The following is a 15,654-nucleotide window of genomic DNA, read 5'->3' on the forward strand; positions in this document are numbered from 1 at the left end:
TAAGGCCCTCATCATGCCCCTGTTCCAGGCTGCAACTAAGGCCTCAGTTGAACTACCCACCAGATCCTCAAAAAAAAATAAAAAATCCATGAATGGAACCCATCAGGGATGATTAGTCATCAGAGGTGGATCAATCTAAATAGGTTCCATGTCCTTGGGACCTACAAAAGTAATCATAGAGTGATCTGACTTGGAAAGGAACTAATAATTATGTAGTTATGTCCCCCCTTACCAAGTCATGTCACAACTATCCCAAGACAAAAACCAGATCTAATGTGCAGCCCATGATATGTGTCATGCCCTAAGTATCCTAGGTCAGGTCCATGGATGCTGTGATGGCTATGAACTCCTTAACTGTCCCAGATTCTATATCACCTGGGGGCAAATTAAAGTCCCTAGAACAATCACCCTTTGGGACTCAACTGTTAACTCAGTGACAGGACCTAGCAGCTCAGACAGGGATGTTGGTATACAAGAGGGAGGTTAATACAGCAGCAACAAACCCAGCTGCTCCCTAGAGCCCAACTTCAACCAAAGGGCCTTACATCTGGTTATCTGCAGTGTAGAGCCTCTGAAAGCTATTAGTTGCCACCCTACCCCCTCCCCACCACTCTGGGTTGGGGCTGATGCCAGACACAAAACCCTGGTGAGGGTGAAATTCCCCTCCTCCCCCCCCCGCCGGGCCATCTAAGTCTTGGTTATACATGCCAGATGGGCTGCCTCTCATCCAGAATCGAGTCATGGATGGGAGCAGATTTACCAACCTGGTGTTTAGTAGTGATAGGATTATTGTTAGTCGCATCGATGAGATATTTCAAGGAAAGTTAAACTATTAAGGATACAGGTTAATAAGTGTCTAATATATTAATAAATTACCCTGTACAAAAATCATATGCACATTTAAAGAAAAAAGCCCACACAATTTTAATGTAAATTACAATTGTGTCAAATTATCTGTCATTCTCTTCTCTAAATACAGCATCAGGAATTTATTAAGGATATGAAATTCCAGAATGTTAGTTTCTTATTTAAATGTTGAATCTCACTGAAATTGATTAGATTTGTTAAAGAAGGCAACTATGTGATTTTTCTGTACCTATATCTTCAGCAGCTTTAAAAATAGTATGACTTGTGAAAAGTTAGGGCATTATAGAAACTACACTGAAAATAACTAAAATATAGTGCTGAAATTTTGTTGCCATGCAGAACTCTTGTATTCTAGTATGTGAAACACTTCACATTTACTTTAAATCTTTAATAGAGAAATGAATGTGTAGCATTTAGGCAATAGGCCTAAATAAATATGTGCTAAGAATATGTAAAAAGTTGTATATTAGTTACAGTAAATATCAGTCTGATTTAGGAATCATGAGTTTTATTTTGAAGCTTGGGATTTGAATGTTGGTTGGAAGATTGTGTTCTTAAACTCTGAACAAGCTATTATGGAGCAACAAGTGAGTAATTACAGGAAGGGAATACTATTAGGATCTCCTAACAAGCAAGCATATGCAAATGTGATGATAATGAATTTTCTAGATTTTATACAATGCAAAAATATATAGATACTGAAAAAACATACATGATTCTGTTCCCGTAACCATGATAATTGCTATTTCTCTCCCAATTTAATTATACCAATGTTATCAACAGTTTGCTGATTTATTATTTATTTACTTTATTTTTATACTCTCCCAGCAGACTCCTAGTGGGCTACAAACTACCAAATAATATGTAGAATAAAAATAATCTAAACATGCTTAAAATACCAAAATTAAACCATTTTAGGCACATTCCTAAAACAGATCTAACCATCAAAAGCTTTGCTGAACAGTTTTCCTGTAGTAACTGAAATTAAAAAAATTAAAGCCCATCTGGACTAGTAGGACTCTGGGGGGAAATGTCAATTGGTAGGAAGAGCCCAATAATTCTGGATCTGTCCCCATCCTGTTCTATCTGAATTTAAGAATAATCTCTTACCTTGGTTCAGCAGGCTTCATGTGCTATTAAATTTGATTCTCTGTCAACTCGGCTGATGTAAGCACATTGGCATGAAGCTGAAATTAAATTTTACAAGTTCATGTTTAAGGATATTTATGAAATTGATGTCCAGAGCTTTTGGGATTTACTGAAGCCAAACAGAAGGAGTATGAGAGCACATTGAAGAGGCAGGATGCTCCCAGCTGCTGCTGGCTCAGACAGTGTATCAGAATAGAAGTAAAAGACCTAGGAATTGGCTTCCTGGCCTGAGAACCTGGTACTGTTTTTTTTTACAAGGAGTGTCTCCAACATCATTTTCTGGGCTTTTTCTCATTTCCACAGAGCAAGTTTACTTGACCTTCCACCTACTCTTTCCCTATTTTCTTTCTTTCAAGGTTATCTCCCCTGTACTAATGGACCAGCCTCCACTACAGCTACCTCTTTCAGGACTTTAAATCAGGAGATGAAAATAAATGAGCAGATCTTATTTTAAAAGGATTCCTGAATAGGGGAAAGGTAGTGGTTGAGAGTGAGAGTGGAATTTCCTAGTCTGATTCTGATTTCTGAAACATAACCGATAAAGAGCCCAATGTTATATTTACATTGACCCCCCAAAGCCCACTTACACTGACCCATTTTATCGGCCTAGAATCAGGTTATAGGTACTGTGAATTGCTTTAGATGGTTTTTGTTTAAGCATGGTATTTGTTTTTGAGTGGACTGCTTCTCTGCATACATGTTGATGTATCTTTTATTGTTTTTTCACAGAGGTTCCGGTCAAAACCAAAGAAACAGCAGTTGAAAAGAAGGAATGTTACTACAATCTAAATGATGCAAACTTTTGCGATAATGTATTAACATCCAATGTTACAAAGCAAGAATGCTGTTGTACTTTGGGTGCTGGCTGGGGTGATAACTGTGAAATATTCCCTTGTCCTGTGCTTGGAAGTGGTGAGTTACCCTTTTCCATTCTGTGGTAATTATTTCTCCTAACATTATGAGGAGGCTCAGGGGTTACATAACTAAAAATTTCTTGCTCTTAGCAGTCACACTTTCCTAAACAACTTGGATCATTGAGGGTAATATTAATGAGGGGAAAAGAGACATGTGAATAGCAAGCTGGCATGTTTGAGCTTTTCTGTAAAATAAAAGCTTTAATTGCATGAAAAATATCTACATTGGCCCCATTCAATGATATAGTATTAAAAGAAAATAATGTTTTCTATTACATTTCTATGTTAAAGGGATACCTAGATCCCAGAAATAAAGAATTTTTGATCTTTTGAATAGTGCTAGAAGTTTCCTAGAATTCATTCATTCATTCATTCATTCATTCATTCATTCATTCATTCTCTCTCTCTCTCTCTCTCTGTGGCTATTAATATGTGGCTATTACGGAGAGTACAGACTGGTTCAAATTTTCTTTGTCCTACCTATTGTGCAAGGCAGTAATTCTGTTTGCCTAACATTAGTCAAGTGTATAAAACCTCTGTCCCGGAGCACAACTGCCAGTAACAGATTGCATGTCCTTACTCCTTTTCATAACCACAGGTTGTTTATTATTTTATTGAAAGATTACTGTATTTCCTTTAAAAGGAAGTCTAATGGTGTTTTGCAAGAAACAATAAGCTAAAGAGTTCTGATTTCCTCCAGTATGTAGCTTGTTGGGAAAAAACAAATGTGATTGCACTGCAAGTATAGTCCTCAAAAAGTATATAAAAACATAGTCAGTTCTTCAACTGACAAACCCATAGGACTGTGGGAACAAACTTGCTTTACAGTGTACTTGTATTCAAGTGAATATTTGGCTGGAGAACTTGCTTACAAGGGCAAAAAAAGATTTTTGAAGTTTAATTTTTATCATTTTTTTCTCCTCTTACCAACTGGAGTTCAACACATAGTGAAAAATTGGCAGTGTTCAGCTCATCTGTCCTTTTTAAAGGAAATTTCATGTCTGCTTTTGCATTTCCTTTGAGTTGCACGGCTTCATGTTGTGTGCCAATTGCGCCCATTCCTGGATCGAGAGCCCCTACTCTCAGTCACTCATGCCCTAGTCACCTCCGGAATGGACTACAGGTGGTCCCCAGGTTAAGAATGCCCAGTTTACAGATGACCCATAGTTAAGAACAGAGCCTATTGTAGCAAAATCTGAGTTAAATACACAATGATTCAAGTTAAATACCCAATGGTTCGAGTTAATTACACAATACTACTTATACAATAATACTGTTCTGGCTTACTGTACATACAAATTCAGCTTAAGAATAGACCTTGGGAATGGAACTTATTCTTAAACGGGGGACTACTTGTACTGTAACATGCTCTACATGGGGCTGCCCTTGAAAAGTATCCAGAAGCTTCAGCTGGTGCAAAATGTGGCAGTGCAGGCAGTTATGTGTGCTCCAAGAATGGCATGCATTACACCTCTGCTCCGCAAGCTGCATTGGTTACCAGTTTGCTTCCAGATCCAATTCAAAGTGCTGGTGATGACCTTTAAAACCCTACATAGCATGGGGCCAGGTTATTTGAGGAATAACCCCAATTACATCCACCCATCCCATCAGGTCCCTTCAGCCCATCAGCCAAGGATTTGGTGGGACCCAGGAGGAGAGTCTTTTCTGCCATAGTACCCACCCTTTGGACCATCATTCCCCCCAAGGTGAAGTTGGCCCCAACTCTGTTGGCCTTCTGGAAGGCCCTCAAAACTTGGTTTTGCCATCGGGCCTGAGGATCCCATTAAATGGCTGGCATAAGTTTGATTATATTCTTCTCTGTCTTTTTGTTATTATAGTTTTTAATTGTTTTTAACTGGTTTTAAGCATTATACTGATTGTTTAGTTTTTGTTTTAACTGTGTACACTGTCCAGAGTCACAAATGAGATGGGCAGCTATATAAATTCAATATAAATAAGTTTTGGCAGCAAAAAACTGCTAAAGAGAAGAAACTGAGCCCTGTCACCCAAACTGAACTTAGATTGATTACAGTTCAGATAGTAAGCCAGGATAAAATTACACATGTACTGTTCACTTTAATATAAAGATTCCAAATTTGCATCTTAAAAATCTGTGTCATGGTCATGGAGTCTAAGCTGTCTGCACCAATGGCAAACCATGCAGTTGAGTTTTACAAGCCATGGATACTAACCAAGAGGAAAATAGCTGAAATCTCATTATTTCAGGTTTCCATAGCTGTGTACTGTTAGAAATCTAAAATCTGAAATGCAGTATTTTAAAAAAACCCTTAAGACATTCCTGTTATAGAAATGTTGCTATTGATTCCATATTGTAATACACAAATATAGTTCTAAATGGATTCTCGATTTATCTTCCTGCTAGCTGAATTTATTGAGCTGTGTCCTGAAGGGAAAGGATTCATACCATCTGAAGAACCACATTATGGAGACAGTGCACAGAGTTACAAAGGTGAGCCTTGATACAGACTTGAAGATAGACTTGTCAGTGTTTCAAAGACTCTGAGAGAAATTAGAGCTTACGTATTTAAAACAGTACTTTTATAAATGTTTATGATGTTTGAATTTGATGTGAAAGTTCCTGAGTTGGGAAACTCTGCCGTAAGATTCCTGCTTTGTATTTGTTCATAACTATTGTTTCCTTGAACATAGCTATTGTTCCTTGCAGCTTATTTGAATTAATAACTCATCAAGGCTTTAATTCCCCAAAGTGTCAATATAGTAAGATTATAAATGATAATGTGTTGGTTTGGTACTGCTGAAAATATTTTAAAATTCCTATGATGTATGTGAGCCAGTGCTGCAGAATTTGCAGCTGTGTCTGTTGGACTACTTAACCAAGTTAACTAAGGAATACCATTACTGGTTTTGCTTTTGTTTTCCTTTGAATTTCTTTATTTGTAGGAACATAGTTGGTTCTCTTCTTTGGAACTGCTCATTTTCCTTTGCAAACATAATTCTCTTTCAGCAATCCTAGATGTGCCATCCTTCAGATATCTGATCTTTTAAAAACTTTGCTTTATTATGTGGGTGTCTAGTTTTCATCCAGATTCTTTTACTGTACTGCTCAACTTCTGGAAAAATGGTTTAAAAATATTAGAAAAGCCAATTCTTCCTTTCTACAGAAGTATTCTAGTATTTTATCTTTAGAGTATTCAGCAAACAGAAAGCGTGGTTTTCTTAGTATGTTGCCATGATATGAATGGATATCATCCTATTCAAAACAACTATCTTACACCTGAGTAATTTGACCCAATTTTATTTTGCCTTGTTTAATAGCAAGTTGATGTTTAAGAAATAACAAAATAAATAGGATAAAAATGGAGACTTTTCTAAATTTTAAGTGTGACGTAAAATGAGTATTCAGTAATTTAGAAAACTAAAATGTTATAAGCCTAATAGGCCTTTTTATAGACTACTATAAAAACCCCTATTAATCCTTTTTCCAGACTGTTTCAATGTGCTGAAAACAAACATATATGGAAGGCATTACAGATAATTTTCACAAGCATGTAGAAATTCCCAGCTATCACTTACATTAAAACCTCTCAGATAACAGAACTATAGGTACCTTTAGAATTCTGTTCAGTGATAATTATTGTTATGGCTGTCTGGAGGAAATCACCACTGCTGGAATTTCCAGAACAGACCCACAAAAAAATAATTAATTCTCAGAGGATTTTATATCAGATGCAACACAGAGCCAGATCATGCACATAAAATTGGGGTATATCCTTAAGGCAATGTTAGTAGAGTGCATGAAAGTAATTTTGGGAGCTGAGCGTAAGGTGAAGTATTTGATTGAATTGTCTTCCAAACATTAACATTAACTGGCATTAGCAAAACTGCTGCTTAAGTCAATCCTCACATGATAACAGGGTTTCTACGTGTAATGAAATTGCAAATGTGAAAACAGAACATGCTTAGATGAATAAATTGTTCAGCATATATTATTTCCATGCTAAATAAACAGCAGCAATAAGTTACCAACATTCCAAACGAGGCTGTTGGGACAAAAAGACAGGCTCCTGATTGGCTGTTTGATTTAACATTTTAGTTGGGCAACTTACCATGACAAGGTTGTGCAATTGATTCTTTGCAAAAAGGATGTTTTTAAAACAAAAACAAAAATGCTTCCCAGTTTGTTACTTTGGCCTAAAGAAAATGCAACTATTCTAGACTAACTTTATAGAAACAATACTTGTTGCTCCATGAATAGTCATATACTTTGTTTGGTGCATCATAGGCGGTACTGTTCAACACTGCTCTTTTACTTTTTGTTGCTATATATGAGGAATAACACTATCTGACCTGAAAATTTGGACTGCAAATTCATACTCCACCTATATGATGAAACAGATAACATTTTAGAATGTCTGTGTTTCTTTTTCAGATGCTGATGAATGCCAGCTCTTTGGCCAAGAAATATGTAAGAATGGCTTCTGTTTAAACACACAGCCAGGTTATGAGTGTTACTGCAAACAAGGCACATATTATGATCCTATAAAACTTCAGTGCTTTGGTAAGTATTCAGACTAGTGACATATTCCCCTCACTGGGGAAAGACAACAAGATCAAGATCTAATTCTTGACCACTTACATAGATAGTTAATACATGGAACCTGGTTGCTTTTTTCCCACATATGTTATTTTGAAATTCTGTGATTACTTATTATTTGGAGAAATATAGTGAATTGAGCAATACATGGATATAGCTAGCAGCAGTTTGCTTGACTGCAATGGCCAGAAAAAATGTGGCTGCAGAAATTTTGCTAGGTTCTTCTGTCTCTAAGACAGCCAGAGGAAGGGATGTGACTGTATGGAGGTAGCATTACAAAGAAATAAAATACATGATTATTTCTGCTGTAGTGTATATAACAGTAGCCCCAATCATATTTAGTTTCATCTTCCTGTGGTAAGGGTTTCACTGAGAACTTATTACACAGTATGCAATTAAACTGTGGAATAATTGCTGATTTGCCTAACAAAGGTGGTTAAAGGAGAGAAGAGAAATATTATATTGCCATTACAGGTTCAGGGGAACAAACCTCTGAATAATAGCAGCTGGGAAACAAAATGGAACCTAGCATCCTCATTCAAGTCTTCCCAAGAATCTTATAGATGGTTACTGTGAAAAATGTTGGGCTGGGTGAGTTTTTGGTGTGATCTAGCAGAGTTTTTCTTATGTCTTTATGAGATAAAGTTTGTCAACAATACCAGAAAGCTGAGGCTGGCAGAATTTAAATTATCTTATTTAATAAGATAATTTGGGGAAAATATTCTGAATTTTCTTACAGGTTTTATAGATTTACAGTTCTACCCAATCTGACCTCTGTACAGCTAGGCTCCTATTTTTTATGCATAATGCATGAATATACTCTTAAGTTCCTTTTCAGAAAGAGTCACATTCTGCTTGCAAAAACTCCATTTGAAGAGATGAATATTTTTTGTATACTATTTCCTCCCTAAACAGGGGATGATATGCAATATGGAATAGCAATTCACACTTGTGATGACCATAAATGTGTTCCCATTAGTCTTCTGAATTGCCTACTTACTCACTTTTTGCCATTTGACTGAAAAGGGTGAAAGGAAACCACAGTAAAAGGTTTAATTATCTTGGGCCCAGACAACTTTTATTTTCTGATACAAAGCCACTTAATTTCTTGACTGATACTGTTGCTTCTTTTCTATAAAATGAACTGTCTGGAATACAGTAAGTTTTTGTCTGAATATTCATGAGGATCAGGTTAATTTTTGTCCAGTAGGATTAATAGTCTTTTTATTCTAGAGAAAGAATATACATATAATTTATTGAAGCTATGCTTGCTGTGCTGATAAATCAGGAATATAGAAAGAAATGAATCCATGAGAACAACCATTTTATATGGGTGCTTCAGGAGGAAATGTCTGCTTAACAGTTCTCTGTGGAGTCCTTGGGGTTCTCTGAGCTTGGTTCTTTTCTTGCAAATGTTTCATTACCCAGCTAGGTAATATCTTCAGTTTGCAAGAAAAGAACCAAGCTCAGAGAACCCCAAGGACTCCACAGTTCAACCCTGAGCTACACATATTTGTCTCTATTGGTAACAGTTCCTGGGAATATGTTAAACATGTACGATCACCTTGATGTAAATATCTGCTGATGAAAAACACAGTCCAGAAACTGACCACTGCAAATGTTCTATGCAAGCTATTTTTCAGGAATTGATTTCCTTTGAAGTACTTTTCTTTTGCATTTGAACAGATACAGATGAATGTCAGGACATCAACAGCTGTATTGATGGCCAGTGCATCAATACTGAAGGCTCTTACAGTTGTTTTTGCACACACCCAATGGTTTTGGATGCTACAGGAAAACAGTGCATCAGACCAGTGGAATCTAGTGGTATGCATTATTGCATGCATTGCTGTGTTCAGGTTCAAGGCCAAAGTATATGCAATCAAAAATAATGTTGTAGGCTTGTTTTTAAATTATTCAATTTGCTTCTTTCTGAGACACTTTTGGTTCATAATTGCTAAACCTTTTTGATATGTATCTCATTTTATTTAGTGGAGCTTGGGATTGCGGAGATCTGCAAAACATAGGAAAACTAATGAAAAAGCATGTTTCACAGATTTTTCTTCAGAGATCATTACTACGGATGTGCAAAACATTCATTGCAAGAACTATTCGGTATACAGAACAGCCGGGTTCAGGTGGTCCGTGCCCAACCAAAATGTATGTTCTATACAGGCACCGCCCTGGAACACATGTATTACATCCAGGCCCAGACACAGAATATGTGAGTTCCAGGAACAGGTGTTCTGGAGTGGGATACAGAAAGGCAGCAGCAGCAGTGCAGAGAGGTGGCTAAATAGAAGGAAAGGAAAGGAATGTGCTGGGAACATGGGCAGGTGAGCTGTTTGGCTTATGCCCTCCTAACATTCAAGTATGGTGTTGTTAAGGAAAGATAAAGAGAAATAAAGCACCGGAAAGTTTTAGGGAAGGGGTGAGGACCAGGCTGTTTGGGCAAAAGAATGTGCTGGGAAAATTATATAACCCCCAGGCTATACAGAAGAAGAAGGCAAGATGCCCTACTTATTCCACCAGACCTCTCCAGAATTGATCTAGACTGCTATTTCTCAACCTCAGCGAGTTTAAGATGTGTGGACTTCAACTCCCAGAATGCTGGCTAGGGAATTCTGGGAGTTGAAGTCCACACATCTTAAACTTGCTGAGGTTGAGAAACAGCAGTCTCGACTAAATCCCAGACAACCAAGATGTTCCAAGTTCCAATTTGGCTGAACCCTGACCTGCCCAGAACAATTTATCCAAACTCCTGACCCACAATATGGTTGTTCCACACACACAACAAAATACATACAGCAGAAAATATAAGTAGCTCAGGGGTTTGATGTTCTCTGAGCTTGGTTGTTTTCCTCAGACATTTCATTACTAAACTAGGTATCATCAATTGGGTAGTTCAGCTGGGAAAATATTGAGATTTTCAATGAAGCCAAATCCAAAAAGACTAGGGAATTCCCTGAAGCTTAGCACCCTGACAAATCAACCACCAGCAGATACATAGAGGTAAAGCCCATCTACGTAACATTTAAAAGATATAACCAAAGTCGTGGAAGGAAACAAACAACCAAAAGCACATCTTCCCCAGATAAGCAGGAAACAGCACCAGATAAACAATCAGGGAAGAAACAACATCCTGACTGGACTTCAGCACATTTTATAGAAGTCTCCTCATTTGTCTTATTGTTATATATGTATGGGGTTCCTTTCATTGTGGCAGTATGAGAATCCTAGAATTGCAAATCCTATCTGTGTTATTGGGTGATTTAAGAAGATCTGATCACTTAGGAGGAGCTCTGGATATTGTTTTTTCCTACACTAATATCAATTTTTTGAAAATAATAATAATAAGCATTAAGATCACCATCAATCAATTGCAAAAGGCAGCTTTACTTGGAACAGTTTATATCCTGTGACAATACCTTTAACACCATCAAACAACAACATCTCCCTATCCCAGGTCCTTGGGAAGGACTTGACAGGTGGATAAAATCCAGCCTAAACATCTGGCTGACTGTGCGACCAACCATAATAATAATAGGTAGTCCCTGAAAAAGAATTGTCCAGTATCAGAGATCATTCTAGAGTAGCACTCAATAAGATGAATGTAATAAACCCTTTGTAATACAGTTGACTTATTTGTTAATTAAAAATATATATTTGAATTCAAAAATTGATCTCATCTGCTTTTGCAGAAAATAAACATCTTTACAATTTAATTCCACACATCTTGTATTGTATTTTTGTTTTACAGAGGGAGATGTTATAATAAACACTGTTTCTTGGTTTTTGTTTCAGAGCAAACTGAAGAAAGTGATGTCTACCAGGATCTTTGCTGGCAACATCTGAATGAAGATTTTGTTTGCAGTCAACCTCTTGTTGGGAAGCAGACTACTTATACTGAATGCTGTTGTTTATATGGTGATGCATGGGGCATGCAGTGTGCCCTGTGCCCCATGAAAAACTCAGGTAGGGCACATATTAATAAGTTGAGAAATATTTCATATTTTTAGTAATATAATTTCATAAACTTTATTTAGTGCAAAGACCAAACAGTTTATTTTCATTGCTGTTCAGGTGACAAGATATTTTGAATTCCATTATGCACAGTATGAACTCAAGTTATTTTCAAGATTTACTTAAAGCTGTAGTAGCTGCCAAAATTTTAGATGGGAGACATGAAACAGTTGAAGTGCTATAAGTAATAATGCATACTTGTTACCTAGCGTAGCACTCAGTAATATCATAATGAGATTATTGTACTGATATTTTCTAAAGCATTATTTAGGCAGTCCTAAATATTTTGGTTGGATCCTAATATGCTTTAGTTCCACTGAAATCTATAGGACTTTAGTAAACATGAAAGTAATACTCATTGATTTTAATTTTAATAGTAATTTCAACCAACTTAATTATGGTGTAGGTCACATTGAATCCTTTGCAAATGACTTATGAACAAGCATACACAGGTTAGCAGTGCCACTTCAGATTATGACTGTGCTTCTGGATAATGAAAATATTTATGTCTCTGTTCTGAATCCTTGAATCTAGATTCAAAACAATGATGCCATCTAATTCTTGCAGGATATTATTGTGATTTAAAAAAAAAAAGATAGCATGCCAAATACTAAGCTATGACTAATGAAGATGATTTAACTTTGATAATACAGTATAAATAAATCATAGACTTATATTCAGTTGAACACGTTTCACAAACGTATCTTTCATTTTCTGGTTCAAATAGCAAATTTATGTTGATTTTGTTCCTAGTTCTTCTGATTGAAAAAACAGTTTTCTGGCTCCTTAAACAAAAATTGAGAAGGGAGATTAATACTCTCAAGTAATAATGGGAATGGTTGCTGTTTTTCTCAATGGCAGGGTTGATTTATACATTGTATGCTTTACAAAGCAGTGACCTACAATGTGTTACATATGTTTCTTCATCCACTGTTTCAATAACATGAGCTGAGTTGGGGGGTGGGATTCCCCCTGATTTTCTCTCCAGTGGCTTCTTCCACCCAATTCAACAAACTATATTTTAATTTCCAGTGTGCTGTGCCAGAATGGTTCAGATGGCAGGGAAATCATGGGCACAGTGGAGGAAAAACCTAAGTATTGTGCATGACTGGCTTCTGCATAGTTGAAAACTGGAATTTGCTGGAAGTTTGCCAGGAACCATTTTCCTTAAATATTCATTTATAACAGAATGTTTTCCGTTGAAAAGTATTGATTGCCTTTTTATGAATTTTACATTTTCAATTGAACATGTAAGTCAGTATTCTCCAATGTAGTTCCTTTCAGATACTAGATGGGAAATGTAGTCAAATTCATCTAGGGGGTACCTATTATGGGAACTTGATTTAGATTTTGTTGCCAAAATGTAGCTTTAAAGAAAGATACAGCTTTGCTTAAAATAAAGCAAAGATGACCTTGTGTCTGATTAGGTTGGTAGAATTTATTAACTGTAATGACTGCTTTGATTTGACTGTAGTTTATACAGATACATAGTGCATATAGGTAGTTACTACATCAGTTATGATTTTGTTAGCTTGGCTGAAAAAAATCTCAGTTTGATCTCTCTGTATGAAATAGGATTTCTTATACTGCCTTCTCTTTGTGGGCTAATGGGTGGACAAATGAGACAAGAAGCATTCAAGGTTATACACACTGCTTCTCTAACAAACTTTCTTGCTAGCTGGTGAATTCTGGGAGTTGAAGTCCACACATCTTAAAGTTGCCAAGTTTGAAAAACACTGCCCTAGATCTTGGCCTTTCTACAGAAGAAACCTGTGGCTTTTATCTTGTCACAATGGAAAGTGCAATCTGTCTGTCACTCCTGGCCAGGACATGTTGCATCTCTTAGACCTTGCAATGTGTTCTACAGCCATGTAGTATTCCAATTCTTGTGCTTCTCATTTAACAAGGTTTGGTGATTTGCAGTAAGGAGGAGTAGGCTTGATTATGGCATAAATGGGGAGAGATTGCATCTTATATAAACAATCTTCTTTTTAGTTTCTAATTTAACTTTGGAGAGCAGTTTTCCAAACCTTAAATCATGAACCACAAGTTGATCCAAAGCAATTTGTTCTTTTATTACTTGCTTTTATGCTAGTTACTTTACCTTACATAATTAATATTGCTGCAATGGAATAGTTTAGTAGCTGATTAAAACAGTATACAGGCATTGGAATGTAAATTAAAGAACTATCCCCAAGAAAAACAATGATGAATGATGTTTGAAAGAACAAAGCACTCAATCATCAAGTTCAAATATTTAAAGTAGTGATCTTAGCTCAAAAAATAATTTTAAAAGTTCTCAACTAGCAGATTGTATTTTCAGGTCCTGACTAGAAAACCTACAGTTACTCTCTATTTGAATTTTAGATTTATGCAGTGTATTGATTAGCATTGATTTACTACTGGAACCTCACATTTCCACGATAGTTTGAACATATGGTTATGGAAATAGGGAAAGCATAATATATAGATGATACTGTATTTTAAACAATACATTTCTGGTATTACCAAAAACATTCTAGTATTACTACAGAACAGCATTATACATTTGTTTTTTAAATCAGATTTTCTCATATTTAGAAATATAAATTCTGCATATAAACGAAAACATAGCCTTTGAACAGTATATATTATTGGTTGTTTCAAAAAATGATTACAAATTTCATCTATTTTTAGAATTGTAATTAAACCTTTGTGTTCATTTTTACTTAACTCTCACAGTGTTTTAAACTATGCTTTGGACTAAAGCTTAAAAACAATTAGTTTTACACAATCTACCTAGCACTCATTTGTGTGAGAATGTATCATTTATCATTACCTATAACTTTCTTTTACACTTGAATCAGCTCTCCCCAGTTAGTCTTTTGCCTCTAAATTATAGTTTACAGACTTGAATTTATTAGGCAGACCAGGATATGGCATTTTTAATGGAATTTCATTGCATCATTGCTTTGGTATGGAATGCTGCTAAACAGGAAACTTAAAATAAGTCATGCCAGAAGAAGATGATAGCAGTAACATGCAAGCCCATGGTTCATGTTTGATATTTAGATTGTGATTTGGAAATGCATTTGGTTTGTTGCCCTGTCTCAGTTAAAATGAGTCAGTGGAATTTTCTGTTTGTAAAATAATCTACAAATAAATATCTTGTCATTTAAAATGTTTCCAGAAAAACCTTTCTGTTAAAAATCCAAGTATTATCTAAACAGGGAATAAAGCTTCAGAGTCAATAGATGTAAACATTATCAACTATTATTAAGCTGGTTAATATATGTCAGGATGAGAAGTAAATAAAAATCGATACAGTCACAGGAAGATGTTTGTGTTAAGACACATTCATATAGTGTGTGAGGGTTAGACATGAAAAAAACAAGATTTTTCTTATGAACATGAATAAGTAGAGAGTTGCTGACTAACACACATCCCAAGTGGCGTTGTATGCCACTGCTAAGGGTAGAAATATTAATAGAAATACGGTATTTAAGATTAACTTTCAGTTTTCCTTCTGACTCAAGCTCACAAAATATTTCCTCTGATAGAAGTTGCTGGGAGTAACTGTAATCTGTAACTTGTGCCATTTGTCACCTTAGAGTGAACATAGTCCCTAGAACAGCAACCCTGCGATGGTCTTACCAACTGGTTTGTTAATTGAGTTCTCATCAGCTTGATGCTATACTATTCACTCTTTCCATGACTACTCTAGGAATAATTTGGAGCACTCATTCATGAAGACATACAAAAGTTGTATTACTGTACTTAAAACCCAGATATTTTGGCAAATTTGCTTAGGTAAGGACCTTTGTATGAAGACTTGACATATCATCCTCAATAGTCACAAGGTGTCAACTACTTACTTAGCATAGCATATCATAGTTTTGAGAATGCCACAGTTTTGCAGGAGTGCAGAATGTTCCATTCAGGATAAATCTTGTTTTAGAATATCAGATTTTATATATTTTTTTTCTAGTCTACATGGCTGCAAGGTAGTCTTAGATGTGTATGGGCAATGTCTGCTAAAATCACAGATGTGAAGTTGATGTTCCTCCTCAGCAGAGTTGACCATATTACACAGATTGAGATGGCTGCCATGGCACTTGATTTGAAGTATTATGAAAGGCAGTAAGT

The 15,654-nt window shown here is 36.0% G+C and overlaps 1 protein-coding gene across 4 annotated transcripts in view; it reads left to right on the forward strand.

The window, feature by feature from the left end:
- LTBP1 (latent transforming growth factor beta binding protein 1) overlaps positions 1-15,654 on the forward strand; it is a 217,763-nt gene that overhangs the window by 187,863 nt on the left and 14,246 nt on the right. For all 4 annotated transcript variants that reach the window (XM_007420643.4, XM_025166547.2, XM_025166552.2 and 1 more), the window contains 5 exons: positions 2,746-2,928; positions 5,314-5,400; positions 7,342-7,470; positions 9,193-9,333; positions 11,311-11,481. In XM_007420643.4, coding sequence (XP_007420705.2) covers positions 2,746-2,928; positions 5,314-5,400; positions 7,342-7,470; positions 9,193-9,333; positions 11,311-11,481 — 711 coding nt within the window. The remainder of the gene's footprint in view (positions 1-2,745; positions 2,929-5,313; positions 5,401-7,341; positions 7,471-9,192; positions 9,334-11,310; positions 11,482-15,654) is intronic.

This window comes from Python bivittatus, unplaced genomic scaffold (assembly GCF_059951505.1).
Source record: "Python bivittatus isolate LINGU-HERP-01145 unplaced genomic scaffold, Pbiv_v1 ctg000020_np1212, whole genome shotgun sequence".
Classification (NCBI taxonomy): domain Eukaryota; kingdom Metazoa; phylum Chordata; class Lepidosauria; order Squamata; family Pythonidae; genus Python; species Python bivittatus.